The sequence below is a fragment of the Phascolarctos cinereus genome, unplaced genomic scaffold, assembly GCF_003287225.1.
Source record: "Phascolarctos cinereus isolate Bilbo 61053 unplaced genomic scaffold, phaCin_HiC Scaffold_4;HRSCAF=312, whole genome shotgun sequence".
Taxonomy (NCBI): domain Eukaryota; kingdom Metazoa; phylum Chordata; class Mammalia; order Diprotodontia; family Phascolarctidae; genus Phascolarctos; species Phascolarctos cinereus.
The window spans coordinates 251,001,810-251,028,948 of NW_027555847.1; the positions used below are offsets into that span (position 1 = coordinate 251,001,810).

General features: G+C 46.5%; 1 protein-coding gene across 1 annotated transcript; it reads right to left on the bottom strand.

Annotated features, from left to right (window-relative positions):
- Window positions 1–323: 323 nt before the first annotated feature.
- Window positions 324–27,139, bottom strand: NOL6 (nucleolar protein 6). Its single transcript, XM_020978894.2, is given in 26 exon segments — window positions 324–6,343; window positions 6,623–6,724; window positions 8,542–8,736; window positions 10,160–10,249; window positions 10,445–10,569; window positions 12,062–12,159; window positions 12,448–12,600; window positions 12,912–13,075; window positions 13,346–13,500; window positions 13,652–13,769; window positions 13,882–14,022; window positions 14,491–14,566; window positions 16,197–16,326; window positions 16,537–16,678; window positions 16,834–17,011; window positions 17,172–17,287; window positions 17,462–17,563; window positions 17,745–17,803; window positions 18,745–18,865; window positions 19,155–19,318; window positions 19,509–19,643; window positions 19,801–19,969; window positions 21,100–21,279; window positions 21,833–21,949; window positions 23,659–23,871; window positions 27,071–27,139. Coding segments are annotated over 26 exon segments (3,447 nt in total). The 5' UTR covers window positions 27,125–27,139; the 3' UTR covers window positions 324–6,193.

A 27,139-nucleotide genomic window follows, 5' to 3' on the forward strand; every position in this document is an offset into this window, starting at 1 on the left:
GGCCTCACACCAAACACTTGACATTTACTAGCTGTGTGACCCTGGGCAAGTCATTTAACCCCAATTGCCTTAAAAAAAAAACTTTGCTGAATACAGAAAAACATGGGAAGACGTATATGAACTGATGAAAAGTGAAATAAGCAGAATCAAGGAAACAAAAGAAGAAAGATTTATAAAGAGAGCACAACTACATAAATGGAAAGAACAACAATTAAAACTGAATGCTGAGAAAGCTTGACTCCAAAGGAGAGATATAAGAAGTTATCTCCTAGCTTCTTTGCAATTATTTAGGACTATTGAATGTGGAACTCTACACATTAAAATCGGATTTTTAAAAATTAATTTATTTGTAGTTTTCAACCTTCACTTCCATAAGCTTTTGAGTTTTAAATTTCCTCCCCCTTCTTCTCTTCTTCCCTCCCCAAGATGGTATGCAATATGATATAGGCTCTATATATACATACCTATTCATAGCCTTAAACATATTTTTCACATAAGTCATGTTGTAAAAAATTAGAACCAATAGGAGTGGGGCAGCTAGGTGGCGCAGTAGATAGAGGACCAGTCCTGGATTCAGGAGGACCTGAGTTCAAATCTGGCTTCAGACTCTTGACACTTACTAGCTGTGTGACCTTGGGCAAGTCACTTAACCCCACTGCTTAGCCAAAACAAAACAGACAAACAAACAAACAAGAACCAATAGAAGGAACCACAAGAAAGAAGAAACAAAACAAAATAGAAGGGGGAAAAAAAAAGCAAGTAGTATGCTTTAGTCTGCATTTAGACGCCACAGTTCTTTCTCTGGATATGGATAGCCTTTTCCATCATGAATCTTTTGGAGATGTCTTTAAAATCAGATTTTTTTTTCCCCATATGTTGGTCACTTTTGCTAAACTTTTCCCCTCTCTTTTTGTTTTAGTTATAGAGATTACTCTGCGGGAGGGAACGAACATTTATTTATTTATTTATTTATTGTGTGAGAGAGAGAGAGAGAGAGAGAGAGAGAGAGAGAGAGAGAGAGAGAGAGATGATGCTTCCAGAAAAGGAGGATTATTCACTTGGTTCCTACTCACTCAATGCGAGAGCCCAGACTGAAGGGAGCTCCCGTTCAGAGAGGGTTTCCTGTGGCCCTGGAGATGGTCAGACTGGGGATCAGAACAGCTCTCATACTAAGGGAAGGGACTGTAGGGTAAAGCTGACAGAGAAAATCCATAAGTCAAGGAAGAGACCTCTACACAAAAGTGGTTTCTGAAGCAAAATAATCTTTTTGAGCAGGGAACAATTAAGAATTTGTCTCACTAGTTCTATAAAGCCCCTAAAATCGAGTCTGGTCTTGAGCCTTCCTTATGCCAGAAGGAAAAGAGTTTTGTTACTTTCGGATGTCTGGCCTGAGAGTGTGTGTCTCTGAGGGAAGGATGGGGGAAGAAAAGGTGGTCTTGGGGCAGCTAGGTGGCACAGCGAATAGAGCTCCGGCCTTGGAGTCAGGAGGACCTGAGTTCAAATCTGGCCTCAGACACTTGACACTTACTATTTGTGTGACCCTGGGCAAGTCACTTAACCCCAGTTGCCTAACAAAAAAAAAAAGAAAAAAAGGGAGTCTTCCCTGCTGCTCAAGCCCAAAGCTCTACATATCAGGAAATGGGGGCAGGATGGTAATAAGCATTGGAAAAGGGTGGTGGCACACAAGGCTACCCCAAGTTTGGGTCTTGATTCCCCACCCCCACACACACACACACACTTATGGATGGCTGAGGGTATGGTCTCTGGGTTCAAATAAGGCCAGGTTTCCAAAACGGCCCCTGCAAAAGGCCAAGATAAATGAAGTCACACTCTTGTAGTGATAAGTCTCCCCCGGCCCAAGCTAGCCGCTAATTATAGGGGAGGTGGCAGAGGCTCTCTCCTACCTTGGCCTTCTTGGGCAGAGAGCACAGGATGAAGCAGAAGTGACTGAAAGAAGATGGAAGGACTGTCTTTGTAAGAGCCAGGACACTCCAAAACAGAGGAATGACTCGAGCAAGGGAATCTTTGTCCCTGGGGAGACCCCAGGAGTCTGAGGCAGTTAAGGAGAATGGAGATGATTTCTGCAAGTCTCGTTCTTCTGCTTCCCTATCTCAATCAGTTGAGCCTGTACTCAACTCTTGTTCTTGACCTGTGGGTGCATAGTCTGGAGACTGGACTCAACTACTCGCAATGATAACTAAATAGTATTTGGGGGGGGGCTGGTCAATAGGGTTAAGTCACTCGCCCACGGTCACTGCTAATAAGTGTTGTGTCTGAGGCTGGATTTGAACTCAGGTCCTCCTGACTCCAGGACCAGTGCTCTATCCACTGCACCACCTAGCTGCCCCTTGTGATAACTCAAATAAAGCCTTAAGGTCAAACCCTTTCCTCACTTATTGCAATGAGTCAGATAATGCACGTTATCTCTTTTAGCTTATAGGACACTGACACTGTGGCTCAGAAAAACTAAGTGTCCATGGTCACACAGATAAATACAGTGGGAGCTAGGGTTTGAACCTAAATCTTCTGATTCCATAGCCAGTGGTCTTTCCCCTACACACCTCCACTCCAGTAGAAGGCAGGAATTTTTTTTTTGATTGCTCTGATTGCATCTACATGGGGAGTGCCCAGTCAGGAACTCCCTCTCTGATGCAAACTGCCACCTTACTCTGCCACTTCTTGTCTTAGTGACTTGTCAAGGGTCACACCATCAGTATACGTCAACTGTCTCTGAGGCCAGCTCTCTAACCACTTCCCTGTGGGCTGGGGTGATCCAGGAAAGCTTCACAGAGGAAGTGAAGTTGGAGCTGAGTCTCGAATAACAGTTTAAAGTGGCAAGTCATATGATCATGGAGCTATACAGGACTCCAGGGCCATTCACATCTTAGAGGTGAGACTTAGCTCCAGAGAAAGGAAGGGGCCTACTATACGCTAGGTCCTGTGCTATGTGCTTTACAAATAGCACTAATTTGATCCTCACAACCTGGGAGGTAGGTACTGTTATAACTCCCATTTTGTAGCTGAAGAACCTAAGGTTAAGTGACTTGCCCAAGTTCACACAGCTAGTGTCTGTGGCTGGATTTGAACTTAAAATCTTCCTGACTCCAGGCCCGGTGCTCTATCCATATATCTTCCCAGAGAGGTTTGGTGATTTGCATAAAGATACACAGGTAGTAGGCAAGCTTCAGAGGGAGAATTTAAAACCAGCTGGGGGGGAGGGGGTGTTGACGTGCACCTCTCAGAAGCTTCCAACCTAGGCCTAGGAAGACACTGAGCTTGACTCAAATCCTCCTGCCCCTCCTCCACCTGCCTCGGCTACAAGGCAGCTGGAGGCCTGGGAGGTGCTCAAGCCTCCTCTTTGCACCCCTAGCCTCACCCAGTGTGTGCCATCCGGGATCCTGATGACAACATTGCCCACCCTCACCCAGGGCTGCTCACTCCTCTCTTAACCTGTCCTGAACACACATACAAGAGGGACAGCATGCAGCCTTCATGGAGTTGCTCTTCTCCAAATATAGCATTCCAGTAAAACCGTGACTGCTGGCTAGTATTCTTGCTAAGGGTAAGGAAACCTGAGTTGGTTCTAGTCACAGTTCTGCCCCCCAAATAGTTATGGGACTCCTGCTTTTTCTGGGCCTTGGTGAAGTAGGAAGAATCACTCCTGTCTCAGACCCTCCCACCCTCCAGGGCTGAGGGGGAGAAAATGGAGAAGGGCAAGTGTGTGGTAGGCACAGAAATGTCTGTTCTCAGACAAGGGCTGCCCACTTCTGGCTCTGCCTCCTGTACCTCACTCAGTCAATCTGGGAAGATTGGGGCTCCCTGCCCACTGGAAATTCCCCTCACCCTACAAACACACATGCCACATCTTTCCTTCTCTTATCATTTAGGCTGCTCAGAGCCTAGATTAAGTGCTGACTCAGAACAGGTATGGACCATTGGGGTGGGGAAGGGGTCCCCAGGAGCCAATGTCTTGCTCAATGCCCCAGGCTAAGGCCCAACAAGTTGGAAACAGCAGCCCCATGAAAGAGGAAGTTCTCAAGTCTAACTAATCCCATCGATTCTACCAATCCTCTCCTCCTTCTCCCTTGCCTCTCCCAAATACAGAGACAGACCTGAGGAACAGAAGCCTGACGAAAACTCCTAAGAGCTTAAGGTCCAACCCAAGAATGACTTCTGTGAGCAGATAATCTGCAAGTGAAATGGGAGAGGCCTTAAACACTGGGAAGACCTGCACCTGTGGGGTAGGGAAAGACCAGTCACCTCACAGGCAGGGGAACGGACATGGATGTCTGCTCTAATCTTCATAACTTGGAATCACCAACCTAAAGCACAGATAGACAGAGGCTGCCCCGCTTTGGGAACCTTCCTCTTAAGTTATTCAGGAGCTCCACAACTACCCCCACCCCTCTGAGCCCGTCTTCCTTTGCCCAGAGCCCAGGGCCAGCGTGGCCTGTTAAGTTACTGTGGTTTGAGGATGAGCAGACTTGCACACCAGCTCTCCACTCCTAGATTTGATGGTCCTCACCCTCCTCAAGGTCTTCCTCCAAGACTACCTCAGAAACACAGCCCTTACCACCCAGTGGAATGAAGGTGTTCTGTTATTTGTACATTCTTCCTCAAAATGACCCAGGGAATCTATTGCTAGGCATACACAATCCTAAGGAAGCCAAAAACCAGAAAAGTTACTATACGCTCAAATACTAAAAACAGCACTTTGTGTAATTTCAAATAACTGGAGACAAAAATAGATGCCAACTGGGGCATGATTATAACACAGAGGCTACACCAATGCAAATGGAAAAGAAAGAAAAGACAAAACTGAAAGTCTTATGTCTTGACCATGACCGAGCTTGGCCTTGTCAAAAATGGTAAGGAAATGCCCCTTCTCCTTTCTTTGGGGGTAGGGAGGGAATATGGGTGTGGCACAATGCATAAACTGTCAAGACTTGCTCCATGTGTGGGTTGTTTTTTCTTTTCTAACCTTTGTTACAAAGCAGGGTCCCCAGAGGTGGAGGGTGTGGGGAGGGGAGGGAAAGGATATATTTGGGTAGTGACAGTATCAAAATGAGAGCTATCAGGTCTCCCTCCCCCGAAGTGTCAGTGGGTTCCCCAAGGGAGAGGGCCATGTGTCTCACTCTACCCTCCCTGCCTCAATCCATTAGCTCAGAAGCCTCCCAACCTCACCACTTGGCAAACAATGTGAACTCAGAGATGTTCGGCCTTTGTCCTCTACATCTCAGGGTCAGATGGGACCAGAAGCAGTTAGCTAGCTTACGTGTGTATCCCAAGATTCAAAATCCAAAGAGACTGGGAACACGTCTGGTTGCCAGCCCTAAGGAGGCACTGAAGGACTGGAGAAAGATCCAATGCTCGCTAACTCTGTGAGGCTAGACCAAAAAGAGTAAGGTCTCTGATTTCCAGGAAAGACAAAAGGCAAGTGGTCAGGGTCTGTGATAACCAGGAGAGAGAAAAGACACGGCCTCACTACTCAAACTCTAAGTGACAGGACTCTGGCCTCCCAAGTCATGTTCCTCTAGTGGAAATGGCTTGGGAAGGGGGCCTCATTCCCGGAAAGGAAATTCAGAGTGGGAACAAAAATCAAGATGAGAGATGCAGTGCTGGAAGGGACCTTGGAGGACAAGGAGTCGAACATCATCACTTTACAGTCAAAGGAAACCAAGGCCCACTTGCCCAAGGTAATACAGGTAGTGTCTGAAGCAGAATTTGAACCCAAATAATCTGACTCCAGTACCACGGTTTCTTGTCAGGTCCATCTTTAACAGCTGGAACGAAGGCTTCAGTCTCATCTTTTTTATGTCATGGACCTCTCCCTCAGCAGTCAGGTCAAGCCTACGGACCCCTTCTTAGATTGTTTTTAAATGCATGAGACAGAATACTTAGAATTTTAAAGGAAACCAATAATATTGAAATAACTATGAAAAATTAAAAAAAAAAGTTCATTTCATGGTCCCTAGGTTAAGAACTGTTGCTCTCGCTCCTTCCCCAGACTGCCCTCCAGAGCCTTGGTCAGTGACAAGATCTGAGGGCTGTCCCTGGATTTCATGAGGCCAAATCCAGAACCACGCACTAAGGCTGTCAGGAAACAACCAGAGCTTTTAGCGGGGATAAGGAGTGGTGGTAACAGTTTCAGAGACATTTCCCTCTGGGGCTATCGTCCAGCTGGAGTTTGAGGTCACACTGTCCACTTCTCACTCCGGGCCTCCACAGTTTGTACCAGACCTTTGCCCAGGATGGCAAAATCCTCCAAAATGGCCTCCACATTGGGCACTGTCACAGGATCCCCGCTCTGTGACACCACCATCCTCCCTTGCACACTGGTAGCCTGTAGGGTACAGAAGAGGGAAAGGGACTGAACAAAGGTAGGCCTGGGATTAAAGGGTGAAAGTAGGATCAAGCCTCTGTGGCAGCCTGGGAGATGGGGGATGACACACGGAGCCCACCACTGCAGAAAGCTGGGAAATAATCCATGGCAGAAGATGATCCCAGGACAGAGGCCAATATTCCCCCTTTATCTTGAAGGAGCCACTCCCTCCCCCCAGCACAAGTGCTTACAGACTCATCCATATCCAAATACTGATATACACATGTCCCGTCCCCTCACCTTGAAGGGTTGTGGCTGGAAGCTATCAGGCCTCCATAAGACACCAATTACTTCTCCACCATGTTGATCATAAAAAAATAGTGCCAAGTCTCCAAAGGCCTTCTAGAGGAATGGGAAAGAAGATAACATGTCAGACTGCATCCGAAGCAGGGCCCTAACCTCTCCCCTAGACTTGTCTCTCCAGCCCCTCAGCCTGTGACACTCACTCACTTGAAATGCCTTTTTCCTCATTAAACTATCCCTTTCTAATCAACACCTCCCCAAACCTTTCAGACTAAGGCAGGACTCCTATAACTTCCTTGTATGAGTACTACAAAGAAACTATGATTTCAACCACATTAGGATCCTCTCCACCAATGCAGCTCGAAACCAATCAGAGACATGGGATACTTAAATAAGCAAAAGATCTGTGATTCTGGCAACATGGGAGTTACTGGTATAAGAACTGTCAACACAGACTGAAATCTGTCAATGAATGAAGAGATAAACCCTAGAGTCCTGAGGCAGAGAAGCTGGGTGATTTGTCTGGGATCACACAGCTGATGGCAGAGCCCAGCACCTTCCTATAACATAACACTTCTAACTCCTCACCCCCTAAAAAACTTATCTCTACCTTTTATTTCTCAGGGCAGCTAGGAGGTGCAGTAGATAGAGTGCCAGGTCTGGAATCAGGAAGTCCTGAGTTATAATTGGCCTCAGACACTTACTAGCTGTGTGACCCTGGGCAAATTACTTAACCCTGTTTGCCTTAGTTTCCTCATCTGTAAAATGAGCTGGAGAAGGAAATGGCAAACCACTCCAGTATCTCAGCCAAGAAAACTCCAAATGGGGTCATGAGGAGTTGGCCATGACTGAAATGAATGAGCAGCAACAATCTTTTATTTCTATTGTTTTCTAGTGGTGGTGGTGTTCTTCTTATACTATCTCACTGTAAGCTCACTTTTACCCCCCTACTCCATCCCAGTGAGGCTCACAGACCCCCAGATCTAGAACTGAAGGAAACCCACGAAGATATCTCATCCCCTGCCTTTATTTTAAAGATGAGAAAACTGAAGCCCAGAAAAAGGTTAACTGGCCCAAGTCTCACAGGTAGTAAGCAAACACCCAAGTGGGATCAGTCTCCTCATTTCAAATGGAAATGAGATCCAGAGAAGGAAAGTAACAAGAAGTTGTTGGCAGAGCCAAAACTTGAACCCAGGCTTCCAGACTGCCAATTCCTTTCTACCACAGAAGGACTCCTGCACAGTGCTTCTGCTCAAGGGGGTGAGGCTGGGAAATGGTGACAAAGCTATAGGGCCAAGCACCAGGATGCGGATGGCTGATGACTCCCTGCATTAATCAATAAATCCAAATCAAGCCTCAGAAATGTCTTCCCAGGCTGTGTTGAACACAAGGAAATGGCTGGAGAAGATGGTCTCTGAGCTTCCTTCCAACTCTCTGACTCTGTGAAGAAGGCAAAGTCCACCCTGCTCCCGAACCCCACAATGTCTCACCCTCTCTCACCTGCTGCTTTTCTCTTTTCCTTGTTTCCAACCCTTTGGTACCTCAAATTCTTCTTTCAAATACTTCCTGCAAACTTACTGTGAGCATGCCAGGAGTAACTCTTGGCCTCTCTAAGCCCCATGGGATAGCAAGAAGTCTGCTCCCTCAGGGCAGTGACTAAAGGAGGGGGCAGAAAAAAAGGAATAAAGGGAATCAGGGAGAGAAGCAGAAAAGGGGAAAACAAGGAAAAGATGAGGGAGAGGCAGGCACTGAGAAGAAATGAGGGGGAAATAAGGAAGGAAGGGAATGGCAGGAATGATGACTCTGTCAAGAAAAAGAGGGAAGCCTTGGAGCTAGCTACTAGATTGGGATTCATGAGGCCAGAGCAGAAGTCAAGTTCAATCTAGGAGAGGAGGAGCAAGGGGTGAGCAACTTACTCTGAGCTGACTGAGGTAGAGGCTTGGAGGGTCATAGCAGAGGACGGGCAGCCGGCAGGAGAGGCCAGTGCTCTCAAGGAGGCCTCTGCTAAAGGAGGCTGCTGGTAAGTCCACGGCCTCTCGGTGCCGGGGGATATGCCGGGAATTCAGGTGGATCAGCACATCATAGACATCTAGGGTTGGCCGGAATACCATCTTAAAGGAGGTTATGGGCAAGAGTAAGTAGAGATGCCCCTCCCCTCCAACCCCGTTTCAAGACAGAGCCATTACACACCCATACAACACAGGAAGCCCTGGGAAATAAGCAAGGCAAGTATGACCCCCATTTGACCAGGGGGTAAACTGAGACCCCAAGATGCAACCTGATTCTCCTATGGTCTCCTAACAGCTGGCTGAGTCAGGAACGACAGGATCTTAGAACACAGAATCAGATGGCTAGGACTGGCGGGATCTAGTCTAGCCCTTTTCACTTTACTTACTGGTGATGAAAACAGGCTAGAAAGAATGAAGAACTGGCCAAGTTCACACAGTTAGCAACAGAGTTAAAACCCAGAATTGGAACCCAGGTTCCTTTGAAAAACAACAAACGTTTCTATGTGGAGGGTACAGAGCAGTGGACTATCAGTCAGGGTGCTAGGACGCTGGGCTCATTACTTAAATCTATGGGTCGCAGTTTCCTCAACTATAAAATAAGGGGTTTGGACTAAATGACCTCTAAGGTCGTCCCTTACAGCTCTGGTCCTAGGATCCAACCTCCCCATATCTCATCTTATCATCCCTCACCCCATTCTACAAAACTCACACCTATCAGATTGGCCGAGATGACAAAAGAGGCAAGAAAACAAATGTCAGTGCGCTCTAAGGGGAAACAGGTACACCAGGGTGCTGCTGGGCCAGCTAGGAACTGGTCCATCCATTCTGGAGGGCGCTTTGGAAGGAACTATGCATAGCCAGAAAGTTACCAAACTGTGCATGTCCTCTGAGCCAGCTGTACCACTATTATACCACTATTAAACCTATCCCTACTCCAAGAAGTCAAAGACAGAGGAAAAGGATATATATGTACAAATGTATTTATAGCACCTCTTTTTATGGTAGCCAGAAACTGGAAACTAGGAAAGCAAAGCCTTCTCCTACTGGGGAACAGATACACAAACTATGGTACGTGGATGTAATGGAATATATATTGTGCTCTAGGAAATGGTGAAATAGACAATTTCCGATGAAACTAGGAAGATATTTATGAACTAACTGATGTGCAGGGGAATGAGCAGAACTAAAACAATTTAGGCACTGATAATATCATACAGAAAAACAACTTTGAAACATTTTAGAATTCTGATCAACACAATGATAAACCAAGAGTCCAAAAAAATGAAGATGAAACATGCCATCCACTTCCTGACAGGTAATGAACTTAAGATGCAGAGACATCCATTGGTGGACATGACTAAAGTAGGAATTTAATTTGCTGGACTATATAGATGTATATTGACAGATTTGGTTTTTTAGCTCAATTTGTGGAGAGGGAGAGGTCGTGAGAGGGACAGATTAATTTTTTAAAGTGCTTTAAATAAAAAGGAATCTCACCCCAAAATCTTCACCCCAGCTATCTCACCCTGATATCTCCAGACTCAGAAGGGTCCATCAAGTGCTTCTCTAGGATTGGCAAGGCTTTAGCTGCCAGGTTCACAAGGTGATGCAGGATCTGGAGAAAAGACATGTCAGGCCTAAAGATGTGGCCCCGCCCCCCACTTCCTACCACCAAACAGCCCAATAACTAACTGGCAGATAGCCACCTCTCCCACTTCCCCTTCCTGAGGGGAGCAGCTTGACAATGGAGCAGTAAATGTGGCCAAAAGTACAGGTCTGCCTGCTGACTGTGGGATTGAAGGCTATTCACCTGAGCTGAGGGTTTGTCCTTCGTCCACAAGGAGTGGCTTCGGTCTTGGGGTGTGGCAATGACCATGACAGGAAGGCGGATTCGAGATTCTAGGAAGTGGCTATGAATCTCTGCTTGATCTTCAGCTGGAGATAGAGGACCTGGGTGTCAGAATCTCTACTACCCAACCCAATATGGCTCCAGATGTCTGGCTGCTCCCACCATTATTTTATAAATGTACATATGTATGTGTATATGTGTGTATATATGTACATATTTGCAATTCTAAACTTAGAAACCAAATAAAACAACCATTTTCATACATGTTGCAGAAGAGAAGAATATACTTGAAATTGTGAATCTCTATGTAAAGTTGCTTTTAAGTATATAATAAATTCAAAATGTAATTTTCAAAGCTGTCTGGCTTATCTGTGATTCCTCTTGGCCTTCCTTCTATCTTCTCATTTTTAAAAAAGGATAATACAATGTTCATTTCATTGAAACTATACTTATCACAGTCCTAGCTGTTTGTGGGGCAGGTATGCGGAGAGATAAGGAAGAGCTATTTCCCTTTCCAGACACAGACACACACACACAAAAACAGATACATATAAAACAAAAGAATCGCACTCAGTTGGGAAGTTCAGCAGAGTACTCAAGGCAGATCTGGAGTCCTATCTTAGTCATTTAGGCTGATGTTTTTCCCCTCTGTCCTAGATTAGGCAGGGAAAGGCCCTAAAAGTCTCCTGGAGCTAACCAATCTCCTCCTCCCCACCCATTCCAGGTGATATCTGCCAGTACAGATAGAAGCAACCCTATGCTCCCACATGTGCACACACACCTGGGGAATTAGGAAGCTGACACTAAGCCTGCCTCCCCCCCACCCTGCTCCTCCTAGGGCTCAACAATAGGGATTAGGAGCCCCTCCCCAATCCAAGGTATTCTGGTTACTGCACAGCACACAGTTCACCTCCCAGGTCTGGGCATGCTGCCCAGCCAAGGTCATCTCGCCCCTATCTTCCCACAACAGAGAGGGGATATCCCTTTCCCAGCACCCCCTTATATCCAGCTTCCATCCTAGTCACCCATCCTGCTCTAGGGCCTTCATTGTCCACTACCCCACCCATAACTACAGGATAAAATACAAACTCCTTAAGTTAACATTCAAGGACACTCACAATCTAGCCCCACCCTGACTACTTCATCACCACTCATGCTTTTCTTCCTGGCAAAAACCCTTTCTTCCTCTCTGCCCATGGAAACTGTCCCCCATGCCTTCAAGAAGAAACTCAAACTTCACCTCCCCCCTGAAGCTTGTCTTCACTACTCCAGCCCACAGCAAGGTGCTCCTTTCTTTAACAGCTCCAGAATTATAGAAGCTGAGCCACTTAGCTCATCCTTGGGCATGCAGTCTTATCATTTTTTAAAAAATTATTTCGTGCATCTTTTCATTTTTACTTGGACCATAACCTTTTCAAGGATAAGCAGAATGAGCAAAAGTTTATTCTCAACTGCTTCCTACAATCACTAATGACAAATGCTTCCCCCCTTCCACTGCAATCCCTCCGTCTTCAGTCTCAGCCCTTCTCCTCGGTGGGCTTCTGACAAATGAGATTGGAACAGTGCCCCTTTACTCACCTGTGAGTTCACCATTGAGGTTGACAATAAGGGGACTATTTTTCCAGTCAAACGTGGATAGCAGGGTTAGGAACCGGAGAAAGCCAACCTGGGGAGAACTGAGGAAAAAGGAACTGTGGGAAAGAGCAGAGAACTCTGGACAAGGTTTCCTCTAGCTCCGGCTACTTCTTACACCCCCACCAACCCGAACACATACCCATACAAATCCAAGGGTCCAGATTCCTTAGAGAAAGATCTCCACATCTATTCCTCCCTTACCTGATTTCCACCTCTGGAGATAAATAGGCTGATGTTGTAGGACAGGTTCAGGTTAAGCCCAATGAAGATTTTCCCAGTCCAAGGGATAGGGAGACAGAAGAGGCTGGGATGGAATGAAGGCAGCTCACCTGGGTGGGGTGAAGGGTGCAGGATGCAGGAAGAGGGAGGCAGCCAGTAGGTCCAGGCTCTCTTCTGTCAGTCCATCACTGAGGAGCTGGGCCCGGACCCAGCGCTTTGCCAGACGGGCCACACCAGAGAAAGCAGAGTGCTGCTGCTGCAGCCTATGAAGGTGAGGTGGGGGAAAGAAAAGCAGGGAAAGCAGAACTAAGTCCCTGGCATCTGGGTGCTCAGCCTGGAAAAGGGAAATCGGAATAGGACCCAGCTGCCCAACCCAGGGACAGGAGAGTGTGGATGAGAGCCATGAGTCCAGGGATCCAGCATAGGCAGAGATGAGGGTGAAACAGGCATCAGGAAAGGGTTTGGGACTCAAGCATCCAGATTCCAGTCCAGAGGAAAAAATGGGATAAGACAGTTAAAGAAGGAAGATGACTCAAATTTGCAAACCCTACCCTCACCCCTCCAAGTCCCTCACCCATGTAAGGCACTAGTGAGCTGGGGCAGTTGCCGGGTGTCCCGATCTAGGAGAACTGAGTTAGGCGTATCCCTCAGTGTGATCATTCCTTCTGGGGTACAGGACTCCTTCAGGATTTGGGGCTCCCGGTGGTATGCCACCCGAACTCGGAAAACATAACCGTCCTGAAGAATTGGGGAGAGAGGTGGGTTGACAAAAGGCTCCCAACTTGTCCCCTGAGCCTTCTGATGTAGAACTGAATTTTAAAGCTGGGCCAACCTTCTTGTTAGAGGCTATCTGGTCTATAGATGAAGAGTCAATGACTTATTCTGAGTTCACATAACCAAGAGCAGAACCAGGACTAGAAGCCACACCACCAGTCCAGTGACCTTTCTCTCCAAAGCCCCATCTCCAGCCCCCCAACACTCACACACCTGCTCTGGCTACATCAGTACCTTGTAGACATCCGTGTGAGAGGCCTCAGCTGAACACCGGAGGCCGTACTCCTGACTCAACACCTCTGCCAAGCGCAACTGGAAGGCAGCTCTAACTCGCTGTATGGCATCTGCATCCTGGGGCCACTGTCCACTGCCCTCCAGGTGACATACCACTTTAGAGAGAAGGAAGAATAGGGGTTAGCTCTCTGGTCAAAACCCTAGAGTCCTCATTTCACCACCTACCCACCACCCCCCAACCTAAATCACTGGTGGTTACTCAACATCCCTATACCCCCAGTAGTACCTCACACACAACTCCCTCACCATTTATGGGATCCACGAAGGCTGGGCAGGGCTTGCTAGGCCGAGGCAGCAATGCATCCCGTTTTTCCATGTGGTCATGGAATGTGAAGTCAAGCCAGACAGGAACAGGGGAGAATACCTAGGTAGGGGATGTATTTGAGGCAATTTTTGTGTTTGGGCTGGCAGCTGGCAGGGACAGGGAAAAAGGAAAAGAGAAGAACTGGGGTCTCTCCAGACTCCAAGACACTCACGTCAGTATATCGTAGGGCAGCATGAGCTCCCTGCACAGAAGTGACAGTCAGGGGCAGCCCTCTGAGACCCCACAGCTGCCGGCTCAGCTGGTCATAGACACGTACCACCATTGCCAGCGCCTCCTCGCCTGTGCTATGAACCTGGCAGGGGAAATAGGGGAACAAAAAAAAACCACCATTAAACCAACTGGCACTTAATACTTGTAGAAGTGAACTGACTGAAGTCGATCAGAGCACAAGCACTGTTATCTCCCCTTCTCTGACTGGGTACTCCCCAAGAGCACCAGGGAGGAGTGCAATAAGAGACAGCAGGCCTGCCTGAAAGGCTGATAGGCAGGACCATGCCTCCTCCTCAACTTTCCCTCCTTTCCCCAACAGCTGGTCTGCAACTGGCCCAGCATTCGAGTGGCCCAGCGTTCGAGTGGCCCAGCTTAAGTTTTGGTGGAGTCACTGCACCATCTATAGGGCACTTTAGGAACTACACCTCCCCAGGTGCCCATAGGCACCAGACACTTTTTTTTAAAACCAGGTCTTATATCAACCAGACTGAGTACCATCCCCTGGGATAGTGTTACTAACCCCCCTCCTCCCCGATCTTGGAAGCCTCACCTCTTTGGGGGCTCTGATCAGAGGGTCCAGATAGCCTCCCACATAATGGATGTTGGACTCGGGTATACCTGTGTGGCTGGGTAGGAGAAACAGAGACAGAAGATTGCCAACAGTGCTGTGCGACTACTAAAAAGCAAATTCAATCTTAGGCTGCATTATTCTTCCTGTTACATTGTTGTGCTTAGAGCACACCTGTCATTTTGTTAAGATACAGAACTCCCTATGAACAGGCAGTTCTCAGATGAAAAAATTAAAGCCATCTATAGTCACATGAAAAAAATGCTCTAAATCACCACTGATTAGAGAAATGGAAATCAAAACAACTCTGAGGTACCACTAACACACCTATCAGATTGGCCAACATGACAAAACAGGAAAATGATAAATGTGGAGAAGATGTAGGAAAATTGGAACACTAATGCATTGTTGGTGGAGTTGTCAAATGATCCAACCATTTTGGAGAGCAATTTGAAACTATGCCCAAAAGGCTATAGAAATGTGCATAGCCTTTGACCCAGCAACAGCACTTCTAGGGCTATATCCCAAAGAAATCATACAAATGAGAAAAGGATCCACATGCAAAAACATATTTACAGCAGCTCTTTTTGTGGTAGCCAAGAATTGGAAATTGAGAGAATGCCCATCAATTGGGGAATGACCGATCAAGTTGTGGTATATGAATGTAATGGAATACTATTGTGCTATAAGAAATGGTGAGCAGGTGGACTTCAGAAAAACCTGGAAAGACTTGAATGAACTGATGCAGAGTGAAGTGAGCAGAACCAGGAGAATGTTGTAACAGCCATGTTGTGCGATGACTAACTTTGATGGACTTAGCTCTTCTCAGTAATGCAAGGATCTAAGATACCTCCAAAGGCCTCATGATGGAAAATGCTATCCACATCCAAAGAAAGAACTATGGAGTTTGAATGCAGATCGAAACATACTATTTGCCTTTTTTTTTCTTCTGTTTTGTTTTGTTTCCTCTTTCTTGTGGTTCCTCCTAATGGTACTAATTCTTCCTTACAATATCACTAATGTGAAAATATGTTTAACAGAAATCTATATGTAAAGCCTATATCAGATTGAATGTCATCTTGGGGAAGGGAGGGAGAGAAAAATTTAAAACTCAAAAGCTTATGGAAGTGATTGTTGATAAATCAAAATAAATTAATAAAAAACTTTAAAAAAAAAAGATAACAGAACTTCCTGTGAGGTACCTCCCTCATCAATGCAGTTCACCCACTATCTGCATCCTAAGAGTCTTCGAGAAGAGCCAAGGCCCTGAGACATCACATGCCTTGCCCCAAGTTCATCCAGCCAGGATGTCAGCTGCAGAATTTTAACCCAGGTTCCCCGTGTCTTAGAACAGATCTCTAACCACTACTCTATGCTTTATCTCTTATAACACAGGGTCCCCAAAGTCTTATCGATATTTTTAGTTATTAGAGCTATTAAATTATTATGTTTAAATTATTTAAAGCTTAAAGCCACGCTAAGACTTTGGGGACATCCCGTATTACCATACTTAGTTCACATTCACCTCCAAATATGTCCAGTTCTAATCTTAAGGAATGAGCACTGGAGTGAGTTGGAAGACCTGGTCTCTTCTGGTAGCTATATGACCTTAAGCCAATCAATTAAAGACATTGGATTAGCTGACCTAAGACCCCTTCAAGCAATAGCAGTCTATGAAGGACACTCACAGTTTTAGGAGGTGAGTGATCACCTGGTGGGGCAGGAGGCGTTTCTCGGCCATGGACTCAGCCTTCCAAAGAACAGCTTCGCGGATCGACCCATCCTGGAAACGCCTTAGCTCTGATCGTGAGCCCCAGACTGGCGGAAGTCAGCAGCCTGGAGTGGGGAAGGGGGCAGAAGTAGCACAAAACACAGCAAGAACAGAGAGAGAAGAGTACTACCACCAAGCAGCTCTTTCTTTTCTTTGAAATGGGCTAAAAAAAGTAAGTCTCCTCGATCAACCTCAACTGCATAGGTTTCCTATTAAGACTCGAGTTCCCAGGGACACCCCACATCTCCCCCTTCCACAGGGCTCTGGGCTCCTCACCTCTGGGTGGTCAGCTTCAGGTCCCATCTCTAGAACGCTGACTAGTCCCTCGGGCCGGAGCAGCAATCCCAATGACAAGGCACCCTGGTCCTTGTGCTTTGGGGGGTTCTGGTTGATCTCCCACTGTAGTGAGGGGTAGGGGGAGAAGAGGAGAGAAGTCCATGACCTGGATCCCTGTGGGTGGGACTCCACTCTTTTTCCAATGCTTTACCCAATGTCATCCCATTCTCTTCTCCAAAGGCCCTCAGGAAGCCTCTGGAGTTCATTACACTGCTCACCTGGGGCACAGAGGCCCTCGAATGGGTCAACAAGATCAGACGGGAGCCCAGGCCCCGTTCCAGGAGGGCAGTCAAGGTAGGAAGTATGGCAGCCACATAGTCTCCTCCATGGTCTTGCAGTTCTGACCACAGCTTTAGCCTTCGGCAGGCAGCATACAGACAGCTCAGGGGATGTATACTGGGGGAGGACAGAGGGATCAGGAAAAAGAGAAGGGAAAGGACAAAGAAAAGTGAGACCCCAAGATGAACATAATTAAATAGCCCTGCTGGTCCTCTCCAGGAAGCCCACCTGATTCTCCCTCCCTTCCTCTCCACCCCTCCCCCACATGCTGTCTCACTGGAGAACGTGGTCGAAGCTTCGGATCATTGGTTTAGGTGTCATGAGCAGCATCTGGAACCCATCTACAGTCTTATCATCCAGCACAGCCATAGACAGCTGGGCTTCATGCTGCACCTGAGGGAAAAGGATAGATGGGGAAGACTCAGGAAGACTCGGGCAAAGGGACAAGCTTCCCCAGGGTTGGAGCACAGAGAACAACACTGCACAGACACAGAACTCGGCCTTTCCATCCTGCGACTGTGCATCCTCTACTGTCCTCAACACAGAGTAGAAAACAGATGCAGATACCTGCTGGTATGTGGGAACTGTGACATCAGCACAGAGATTAAGGTGTCCTGAAGGGCCCACGAAGACCACAGAGAAGGCCTGATGGAAGTCAGCCACGGCTGGCTGAGGAGGAAAGCAAAGAGGTCAAGGACAAAACAAGGGTGGCTGAGCCCTCAGCTCCCCCGTCCTTTCCCCCAGACCCTCTTCCCATGAAGGAAGCCCCCATCTCCCCCCAATACCCCATCAGTTCCCTTGTCTCCATCCCCAACATCACCCCATCCTTCCCACCAGGGCTCCCACTGACCAGAGATGGATCAGAACTACGACACAAGCTGATGCCATTGACCGTCAGATCTGTGGCAGCTGGAGTTCGGAGTGACAGAGTAAGATGTGTTAACAGGTCAGCCCTTGAGCAGTGAGGAAGAAGGCAATCCACCTCCCACACCTCCCAGTCCCCACACTCCCCACTCAGACCTGACCTCCCTCTCTGACTCACTGAGCAACCAGAGCCCTCCAGTCACTGTCCAGTCCAACCCTGCCCCAAAAGGAATGCCCACTATGATACAGGACACAGTTGGTCATCCAACCTTGCTTGCAGACCTGCAGCCAGGGGGAACCCATTACCTCCAGAGGCAGCTTGTTCTGTCTTTGATAATTCTAAATGTTAGTACAATTTTCCTCATAGGAAACCTATATTTGCCTATTTGCAAAGTTTACTGGTGCTCCTAGATCTGCCTTCTGGAAACAAACAGAACTAGTCTAATCTCCCCTTGCACATGATGGCCTCTCCAGCTCTTGAAGACAGTGTTCACATTTTCCTTCTCCTCCTGGCTGAACATCTGCTGTTCCTTTGATCACATGGCACTGACTCAAGGCCTTTGCCACTCTAGCTGCCTTCCCTTGGAAGCCATCCACGCCGTCTAAGATGTGGTGCCTAGAAGTACACAGATCTGCCAGGACTGACTACAGGGGGACTCTCACCTCCTCATTCCTGGAAGCTCTGCCTTCTAGATGCAGCCTAAGACTGAATTAACTTTTGTTGGCTGCCATATCACACTGTTGGCTCATGCTGAGCTTGCCACCAATCAAATATCCCCAGATTTTCTTTTAGACAGATGCCAAGTCTTTCCCCTTTTTGGACTTGTGAAGTCAATTCCCCTGTAAGCCTCAGTCTACTTGTTTATAGAACAGGACTGATAATCAATACTCCAATGTAACACCACAGAGAATAGGTGGAGGATATCTTCCCCAAGGCCCCAGGCCCACAGTTTCTTCATCCACTCTCACCCATCTCTCCACCTCACCCAGAAACTGCAGAACATTCCTCAGCACTTGATAGCCACTCATGGACTTGCTGATTTTTCGAGCAGACATTAAGAAGGCCACCAGCATGGAAACAATGAAGCCACTGAAGCCTCCGGTGCCCTAGGGTAAAGTTTGAGGATGGAAAGATTGGTCTTGGAAGAAAGAGCCCCGTAAGCCCAGCCCAAAGGAGACTGATGACCCCATGAAAAAGGAGGGCATATAAACTGCACTCCTGGGTACCACCACCCAGGACAATCCAGAAGCAACACCATCTACCCTGAGGCTAAACCCTGGCACTGTGTATGCACCCAGGGCTACAGTGGCAGGGAATGGTTCCCAAGGAAAGACCTGGAGAGTAATGCTTCAGATGGACGAGGGCAAAATGGGGCACCCCAATCCCAGGCCAAACCTTGTCCAGATCTCGCTGCCGCAGCCAGACTTTAAGCAAAATAATGCCATCCCGAAGGCCGGGGGACAAGGCAAGCATGGCTGACAAAAGGTGAAGGTGAGATTCCATAACTTCATCACAGAGGAGCAAGGTGTTGTAGTGAGGGGTGGGAGAATCCAGGATGCCTGAGGTGGGGATCGAATCAGGGAGAGATTAGTAAAGAAAAACTACTACACTCCCTCATTTCCCTAGACCTTTTTCCTTCCCCTTTAAAATGACGCACGCCATGCTACCTCCAGGCATCATCTTACCTCCAATCCTCCTCCCCTAGACATGCCTTTTTTCTCCTAAAGTCTCCCCTGTTCTTGCCCTTACCCTCCTCTGGGGTAGTCTTGTCCCAGAACCAGGTGGTACGGACATTGTTCTTGGAGGGCAGCAGGCGGCACAGATGGAAGAAGCCAGGTGGTGGGCAGGGGTATAGGCGCACAGTGACCAGTCGCTCATCTTTTCCTGGGGAGAGGGAGGGGACAATGAGATCCTGGATCTTTTCTCAGCCTGGATATTCCCTGAGAGTTGGAGCCATCCTACTGGGAGAGTGCAGAGGACTCTACCTTAGTCTAGGGACCCTTCCAGGGCAGAGTCTCGTACGTCCGAATATAGCACGCACCTGCAGGACGGAGCAACAGCAGAGGCTTCAGGTGACAACCATTAATGTAGGAGAAACGGACACTGCCAAAGAGGGGGTCCCGGGACAAGTGGTGACCCAGATAAGCTATGTAGAGGGCGCGCTTTCTTAGGTAGCGCTGATTTAACCCATCCTTGTCCTGTAGGATCTCCTGTGGACAGGGAAAGAGCAGTATAGAACAATACCAGATGACAGGGAGATAGCAATGTGTGATAGAGAGGGAACCAGAGTAGGGTAAAGAGCCTTAAGTTCAGGCCTCACTGTCATCATTCATTGGTTGTATGACCACTGGCAAATGACTTAGGTTTTTCTGGTTAAGCTAAGTATGGAATGTTATACCATATCCACTTCACAGAAGAGGAAACTGAAGCTCAGAGAAGATCAGTGATTTGCCCAAGGTCACAAAATGAATTTGTGGTAGAACCTAGACTGGAACTTGGGTCTCCTCATTCTTAGCTCACCTTCATCTATTAGACTGAAGTGAATAACTTTTAATAGAGGAATATTTTTAATAGTGATTTCAATGTTTTGCATATAGTTTTTAAGGGGGAGCCAAGATCTATAACAATAATTATTACCTCTATTTTATCCTGTATCTATCTTAACAATAAAAAAATAGCTAGTATTTACCTGTGTAACACTGATGATATGCTAGGTACTCTGCTAAGTGTTTGTAAAACACTGTCTCATCTGATCCTCACCACACCACCACCCATCTTGACTCTACATAGCTGTTTGCATGTTGTTTCCCCCATTAAACTGTAATCTCCTTGAGAGCACAGCTTGTTTTTTTTAGCTTTCTTTGTATCCCCAGAGCTTAGCACAGTACCTGGCACAAAGGAGGCAATTAACAAATGCCTGGTGACCTTGACTTCATATTTATAGAGTAAATGCTGTTCTAGAATCCTTTTCACACATACTGACTGCCTCAATTTGACGGTATATCCATTTTAGAGATTAGAAAATAAAAGGCTAGAAGAGAAATGACTTGCTCAAAGTCATACATTAAGTAGCTGGCAAAAGCTGGGACTGGACAGAATTCAGATTCTTGATTCCCAGCATGGGGCTTTTTCCACGATGCTGACCTGGCTAAGACATACCCCTTTCTTCCTCTCCTAGGCCATTTCCACATTGGCGGGGCCAAGTTTAGGACTACCATTCTGCAGGCAGCACCTGGCCTGAATATCTAAAAGGGAAATCAAGAGCATTCTAGGGCCCAGCCTATAATTCTAATCCCTCCCAAACCCTTCCCAAATATCACTTCTCTAGCATAAGCCTTACCTTTGGCATAGTCAACACTACATCTACATTGACCTCTGGTCGGACACAAGTTCCTAGCAGGTAGCTGCCCACCACAGTGACCTGAGTGGGAGGCAAGAACCGGAAGCGACCTTTCACAGCATAAGGCTTCTGGATGAAGGGTACTCTTACGCCTTTGGGCAGCCATGACTGGTCTGTCATCTGAAAAAGTAGAAAGATAGTTTGGGAGAGAATATCAAGGAACATCAAGAAAAAAAGGAGAGAAAGATGAAAAGAAAAGGAAGAGAGCAATATTGTGAGTGGACACACAGAGAGATAGATGAAAAGAAATTATCTGAAAGGCAGAAATAAGACTCTGAGTATGGAAGGCAGCATGGTCCAAGATGGATTATACTTAGCCCTCAGGTATAGAAAACCCTGATGCCACCACCCCATTTCCTCTAGCCCCTGGGGGCCCTGTAGCTCCAACTCTGGCTACCAGCTCAAGAATACTAATATCTCCATACCTTCAACCCTGTATTTCCTGACCTGAGCTTCTAGGAAGGGAGAGGGTTCCTGGATACCATCCTCCTTGTCCCCCAGGCAGTAGTGACTAAACCTTTAGGACCCTAGGGACCCAAAATTTAGATGTTGTAGTCACAATTCCAGTTTCTAAAGGGCTCTCTTCTTGTCCCCTATCTGGAATTGTCCAACCCTCATGCCCTATCCCAGACAATCCCATCCAACCACTGTGTTCACACTGGCCCAAACTCACCTCAGTCACCTTGGTTGAAGGGACAGTAAGAAGCCTCTGCTTCATCTCGTGCAGGAAGGTATCGATCCGCTGCTGCTTCTTCTCCTTCAGCCTCACCTCCTTCAACAGCTCCTCCATCTACAGGGATTGAATTAACTAGGGTGACCTTCAAAGCTCTCCCCACACATTGAACCACAGCATAAGTGGTCACAACGAGGCCACTAGAAGTGAGTCGCCCTACTGGGTCCTCCCCATCCCCAGTCCTCTAGCCTCAGGTCCCAGATCTTGGAAAGAATGGGAATGCCAATTCTGACCTCTCCTCACAGTGGTCCAGTCTCCTTTTATGTTTGTCCCATCATAGAGCTCCCTACTTCAGAACTTCAGTTCATCCATTGGGAACAACTAAATAATAATACAGTAAATAATAACAACTAAACAACTAATATCCTGTATGTCTCAGAGTGGGGAGGGGATTTCTCTGCAACCTTGTTTCTTTGAACAGGAAAACACTGGGTATCTCAGTTCACCTAAGCATCCCAAAGGGGCCTGTGGACAACAGAATTACCATGGTGGGTGAAAAAACTGAGATTATTAACACAGGAATGGGGAGTATTCCCGCTCTAGTGCCAACTATCTGGCTCTCTATCAAGTATGTTATGAGATAACACATGTCTCTACTAATTTACTGGCCTAGGGAAAAGCAGACATAGTTCATCTCTCATTCCTGCCACTAACTAGCAGGTCTCTTTACCTCTCTGAGCCCTAGATTCTTCTGTCAAGGGAAGGAGGTGATGGTCCCTAAGATCTCCATCAGCTCTAACATTCTATAATGAACATCAGGGGAAGGGAAGGAATTAAGTATTTATATATCACTTACTATGTGACAAGCACTGTACTAAGTGCCTTACAAATATTTCATTTGATCCTCAAAACAACCCAGAAAGGTGGGTGGTTATTACCCCCATTTTACAGTTCAGAAGCTGAGGCATGGGCAGCTAGGTGGCGCAGTGGATGGAGCACCAGCCCTTGATTCAGGAGGCCCTGAGTTCAAATCTTGCCTCAGATAATAACACTTACTAGCTATGTGACCCTGGGCAAGTCACTTAACCCCAGTTGCCCTCATCAGAAAAGAAAAGAAAGAAAAGAAAAGAAAAAGAAAGCTGAGGCAAACAGAGCTTAACTGATTTGCCCAGGGTTGCACAAGAGTGTCTTCCTGCCTCCAGTGCTCCATTTACTGCTACCTAGCTGCCAAAAGTATATACAGCCTTTCACAGTTGTCAAAGTACTTTTAAAGATTTCAATAGGATATATACTCTTTGAAGGTAGGGACTGTTTCCTCCTTTCTTTTTTTTTGGGGGGGGGCGGGAGGAGGTTTTGTTATTGCATCCCAAGCACCTAACACAATGCCTGCAGATGCTAATCTACAGATGCTTTTTTAATTCGAAGATTTCATCTGATCATCACAACATCCTTGTGAAGTGGGCAGGGCAAGGGTTAATTTCATTTTACAGTTGAAAAAAACAAGGTTCAGAGGCTGGGCGATGGTCTCAAAATCACACAGTGTGTTAGTGGTGGGGCCAGGACTAGAACCCAAGTCTCATGACTCCCAATTGGGTGTTCTTCCTCTTACACAGTATTGCTCTCTGGCTCACAACTGAGAAAATGAAGAACTGCCTCTAAGACATCACACCTGACTTTAAGGAGGGCTAGGGAATCTTCATTTCAGGAAGCCCCCCCAGAGCCTATAGAACCCAACTACTTAGCCTCACCTACCCATTTCTATCACCCCCTTCCATTCCTACTGCCCCCAGACAGGGATCCTTCCTCCCCCTCCCCAGGGTTCTGACCTGCATCCGGAGGAGGTGGGAGTGGAAGAGGTTTTCTGTTTCTTTCATCTGGCTCAGCTCTTCATTGGTGGGCTCCTTGTACAGCTGGGCTTCACTCAGCTCCACAGGTAGCAGGAGGCCCCCATCCTGAGCCACTGTCCGACGCTTCTTGGAGGGAGGGCCATCCTTCTTGTTTTCCTCTGACTCCATATCTTCCATAATGGGTTCTGTCACCTGTGGTCACAGAGAGGGGGAGGTGATCTCATACTCAAATCTAACCCTTACGTGTGTGACCTTGCTCCCTACTTTTAGATCTTCTGAGGCTCTGCTGTTTCACTGTATCATATGAACGTGGACAAATTAATGTAGCATCAACTCTCCCTGAAGGAAGAATCAGCAACTAACACAGTGTGATTTGCTTCTCCCCCACCCCCAAATCACCTACCCAAAGCTGCCTATCCTAGTGCCTGAAATTCCAAAAATGGCATTTCCTTCTCTCTCTCTCTCTCTCTCTCTCTCTCTCTCTCTCTCTCTCTCTCTCTCTCTCTCTCTCTCTTTCTCTCTCTTTTTGGTGAGGCAATAGGAGTTAAGTGACTTGCGCAGGGTCACATTTCCTTCTTTCTACTGCTCTCTACAGGCTCCTCTTTTAAACTGTAGAGTCCTGTGGGAAAGAACACTTATTCAGAGCCTAAGACTTCAGAGTGGATGAGTTTATTAATTGCTTTCTTCCTGGACAGGAAAGGACAGGCTGCAGAAGGGCTTTATACTTCTAAGAGAGAGGAAAGTATGTACTTGGAGCAAGTTTCATACAAGTTGGCCTGCCCTTAACATATATTGCATTGCAGACCACTTTTGTCTCCAACTGCTGCAGAGAGTGCTCTTCTCTACCAGAACATTTTTTATTCAATGACTGAACCTATAAGAACTTTTGTTATTTTAATCTTCATATCCCCTTCAAACAGGTTCACCAAATCAGATCCTCACCCATAGCAGTGCTAACCTATGTAACAGTTACTACATGTGACACGTACACAGTGTAGCACATGAGTGGAACATTCATTGAATGACACAAAAGTAAAATGACTTATTCAAGGTCAACAAACACCTTGCTACAGAAATCAGATTTAAAACTCAAGTCTTCTGTCTTCATATCTAATGCTCTTTTTCTGCTTGATGTGTATATTGGAAACAAGAGATGTCAGATTTCCTCTAGTATTGCAGGTACTACAATATAGAACCCCTGGTATTTATATTTTCCGTCAGTCGTATCAGGAAAGATAAGAGAACGCTAAGAACCAATGTGCCCAAACACACTTTTCTCTCCTTTCCATTTGTTCAAAGTTCCATCTCCTTTAAAAACAGGCCCACCCCACCACCAAATCAAAAGTGATCTGACATACTTCCTATAACCTTATCAATATTTACCAATTCCCACTATAAGCCCAATCATGTGTTCAAAGAGTTGGGAAGATAGAGAAGGAGGGAGTAAGGAAAACAAAATGCACCCTGAATGATGATAATACCAGACAGGATATGGCAAGAATCAAATAAATAAAAGACAGCAAAGACCCAGTTCACAGCAAATGACTGGGAGTTAGGAGACCCAGGTTCTCATTCCTGGCTCTGCTGATAATTAGCTGTCTTTCATGATTGCCCTGGCAAGTCCCTTCATCTTTCCAAGTGTGTTTCCTCATCTGTAAAATGAAAGCATTGGATGATAGACTAAAGAATCTTAGAATCAGAACGGACCTCAGAGGCCATCGAGTCCAACTCATAACCTAACCATGAATCTTCTCTTTAACATATCTGATGACTAATCACCTTGCCTTTGCTCTAAGGAAGAACTCACCACTTCTTGAGGCACTATGGAGTAGTATAATTCCTAGGAATTTTTCCTTGTTCCTGGAGAATATGTTCCCATTTCGGTAATAATGCCCATTGCTCTTGGTTCTGTCTGTCTTCTGGGACCAAGTAGAACAAGTCCAGTCTTACACATGACAACATGATTTTAAATACCTGAAGAAAGCTATTAATATTTCCTGAAGTCTTTTCTTTTTCATGCTAAACATTCTCCATTGCTTCAACATATTCTCATAAACATGATCTTAAGGCCCTTTACCATTACGGTTTGACCACTACTAAGGTTGTCAATCTCTCCTTATAATATGGTATTCATGAGTACAGCAAATCACCTTCTACTTTTCCAACACTGTGCATCTCTTAATATAACCCAAGATCACAGTTTTTCAAGCCCGTGTATATAATTTTTGACTCATATTGACCTTGTGTGTCACTAAAAACCTTAGATCTTTTTTCCGACGAACTGCTGTCTAGCTCTACTTCCCCATCTTATTCTCATAAAGTTGATTTTGGGCCTGAAAATACTATTTTATATTTGTCCTAATTAATTTATCTTCTAATCTGTTTTATGTGGTCCAGTGTTATTGAGCCTATCCAGATCTTTCCGGATACTAACTGCTATCCAGCAGGTAAAGCTATCCCTCCTAGTTTTGTATCATCTTCAAATATGTAAACAATACTAGCAAAAAGTAGTCCCCTTAATGTTTACTTAGTTGATTTTAATAAGAATGCCATCTACTACTTTATTCAAGTCATTGATAAAAATGTTAAAACAACACACAGCCAAGAAAAATCCCTTATGTATGGCACTACAGACCTGCCGGAAGAAAGAAGTGAACCTATTAATTAATATCTTTTTCAGTCACGTCATTCAAGCAGCTCGGCATCTACATAACTGTTTTACCTATTCTCTAGTCCACATTTTATCATCTTGGCCTCAAGAAAAAAAGCACGAAAAGCTTTGCTAAATTTCTTTCTAAAGACTTTCTCCTTTTAGCTCATAGCCTTATGATTCTATCACTTCCGGCACAATAACATCACGGACTTAGCATTTACCCACTTAATTTCTGGTGAAGATGCTACTACCACTCCTCTCCCAAACCGAGCGTGCTAAATCTTTCAAACTTGCGTCCAAGTCTCATCTCCCCTTTTCCTTATGAAAAGCTCGGGTCACGATAACAATGCACAAACGAAAAATGCAACCACGAAAAGCCCACCGAGTTCAAGGAGCGGTCCGCCTGCCCCCTCGCTGCGTTTGGTTGTCCCAGTCACCCCCAATCACGCAGAGCCGAACTGTTTTCAATGACCGGGGGTGCGTCTCCTCCCCGACCTGGGCAAACACCACACCAGAGCACGACCTGCCTCTCCCCGCCGTGCTTTCAGATACCAGGCCCGGGCTCATCAAACACTTGCCGACTGGCACGCGGAGGTCTCGGCTCCAGGTTTTAGGGGGCGAGGGCCGGGACGCAGGACCCTGGCTGTCTCCCTGAAATTCCTCCCTCTGCAGAGTTAACGGATAACAGTTCCTCCCAAACCCACAGCCTCTCGCGGGCGGGAGGTCTGCCTTCCTCACCTCGGGCTCCTTAGAAGCTCAGCGTCCCACTGCTCCTTCGGGCGCCGGCCCCATAACTCCAGCCGCAAG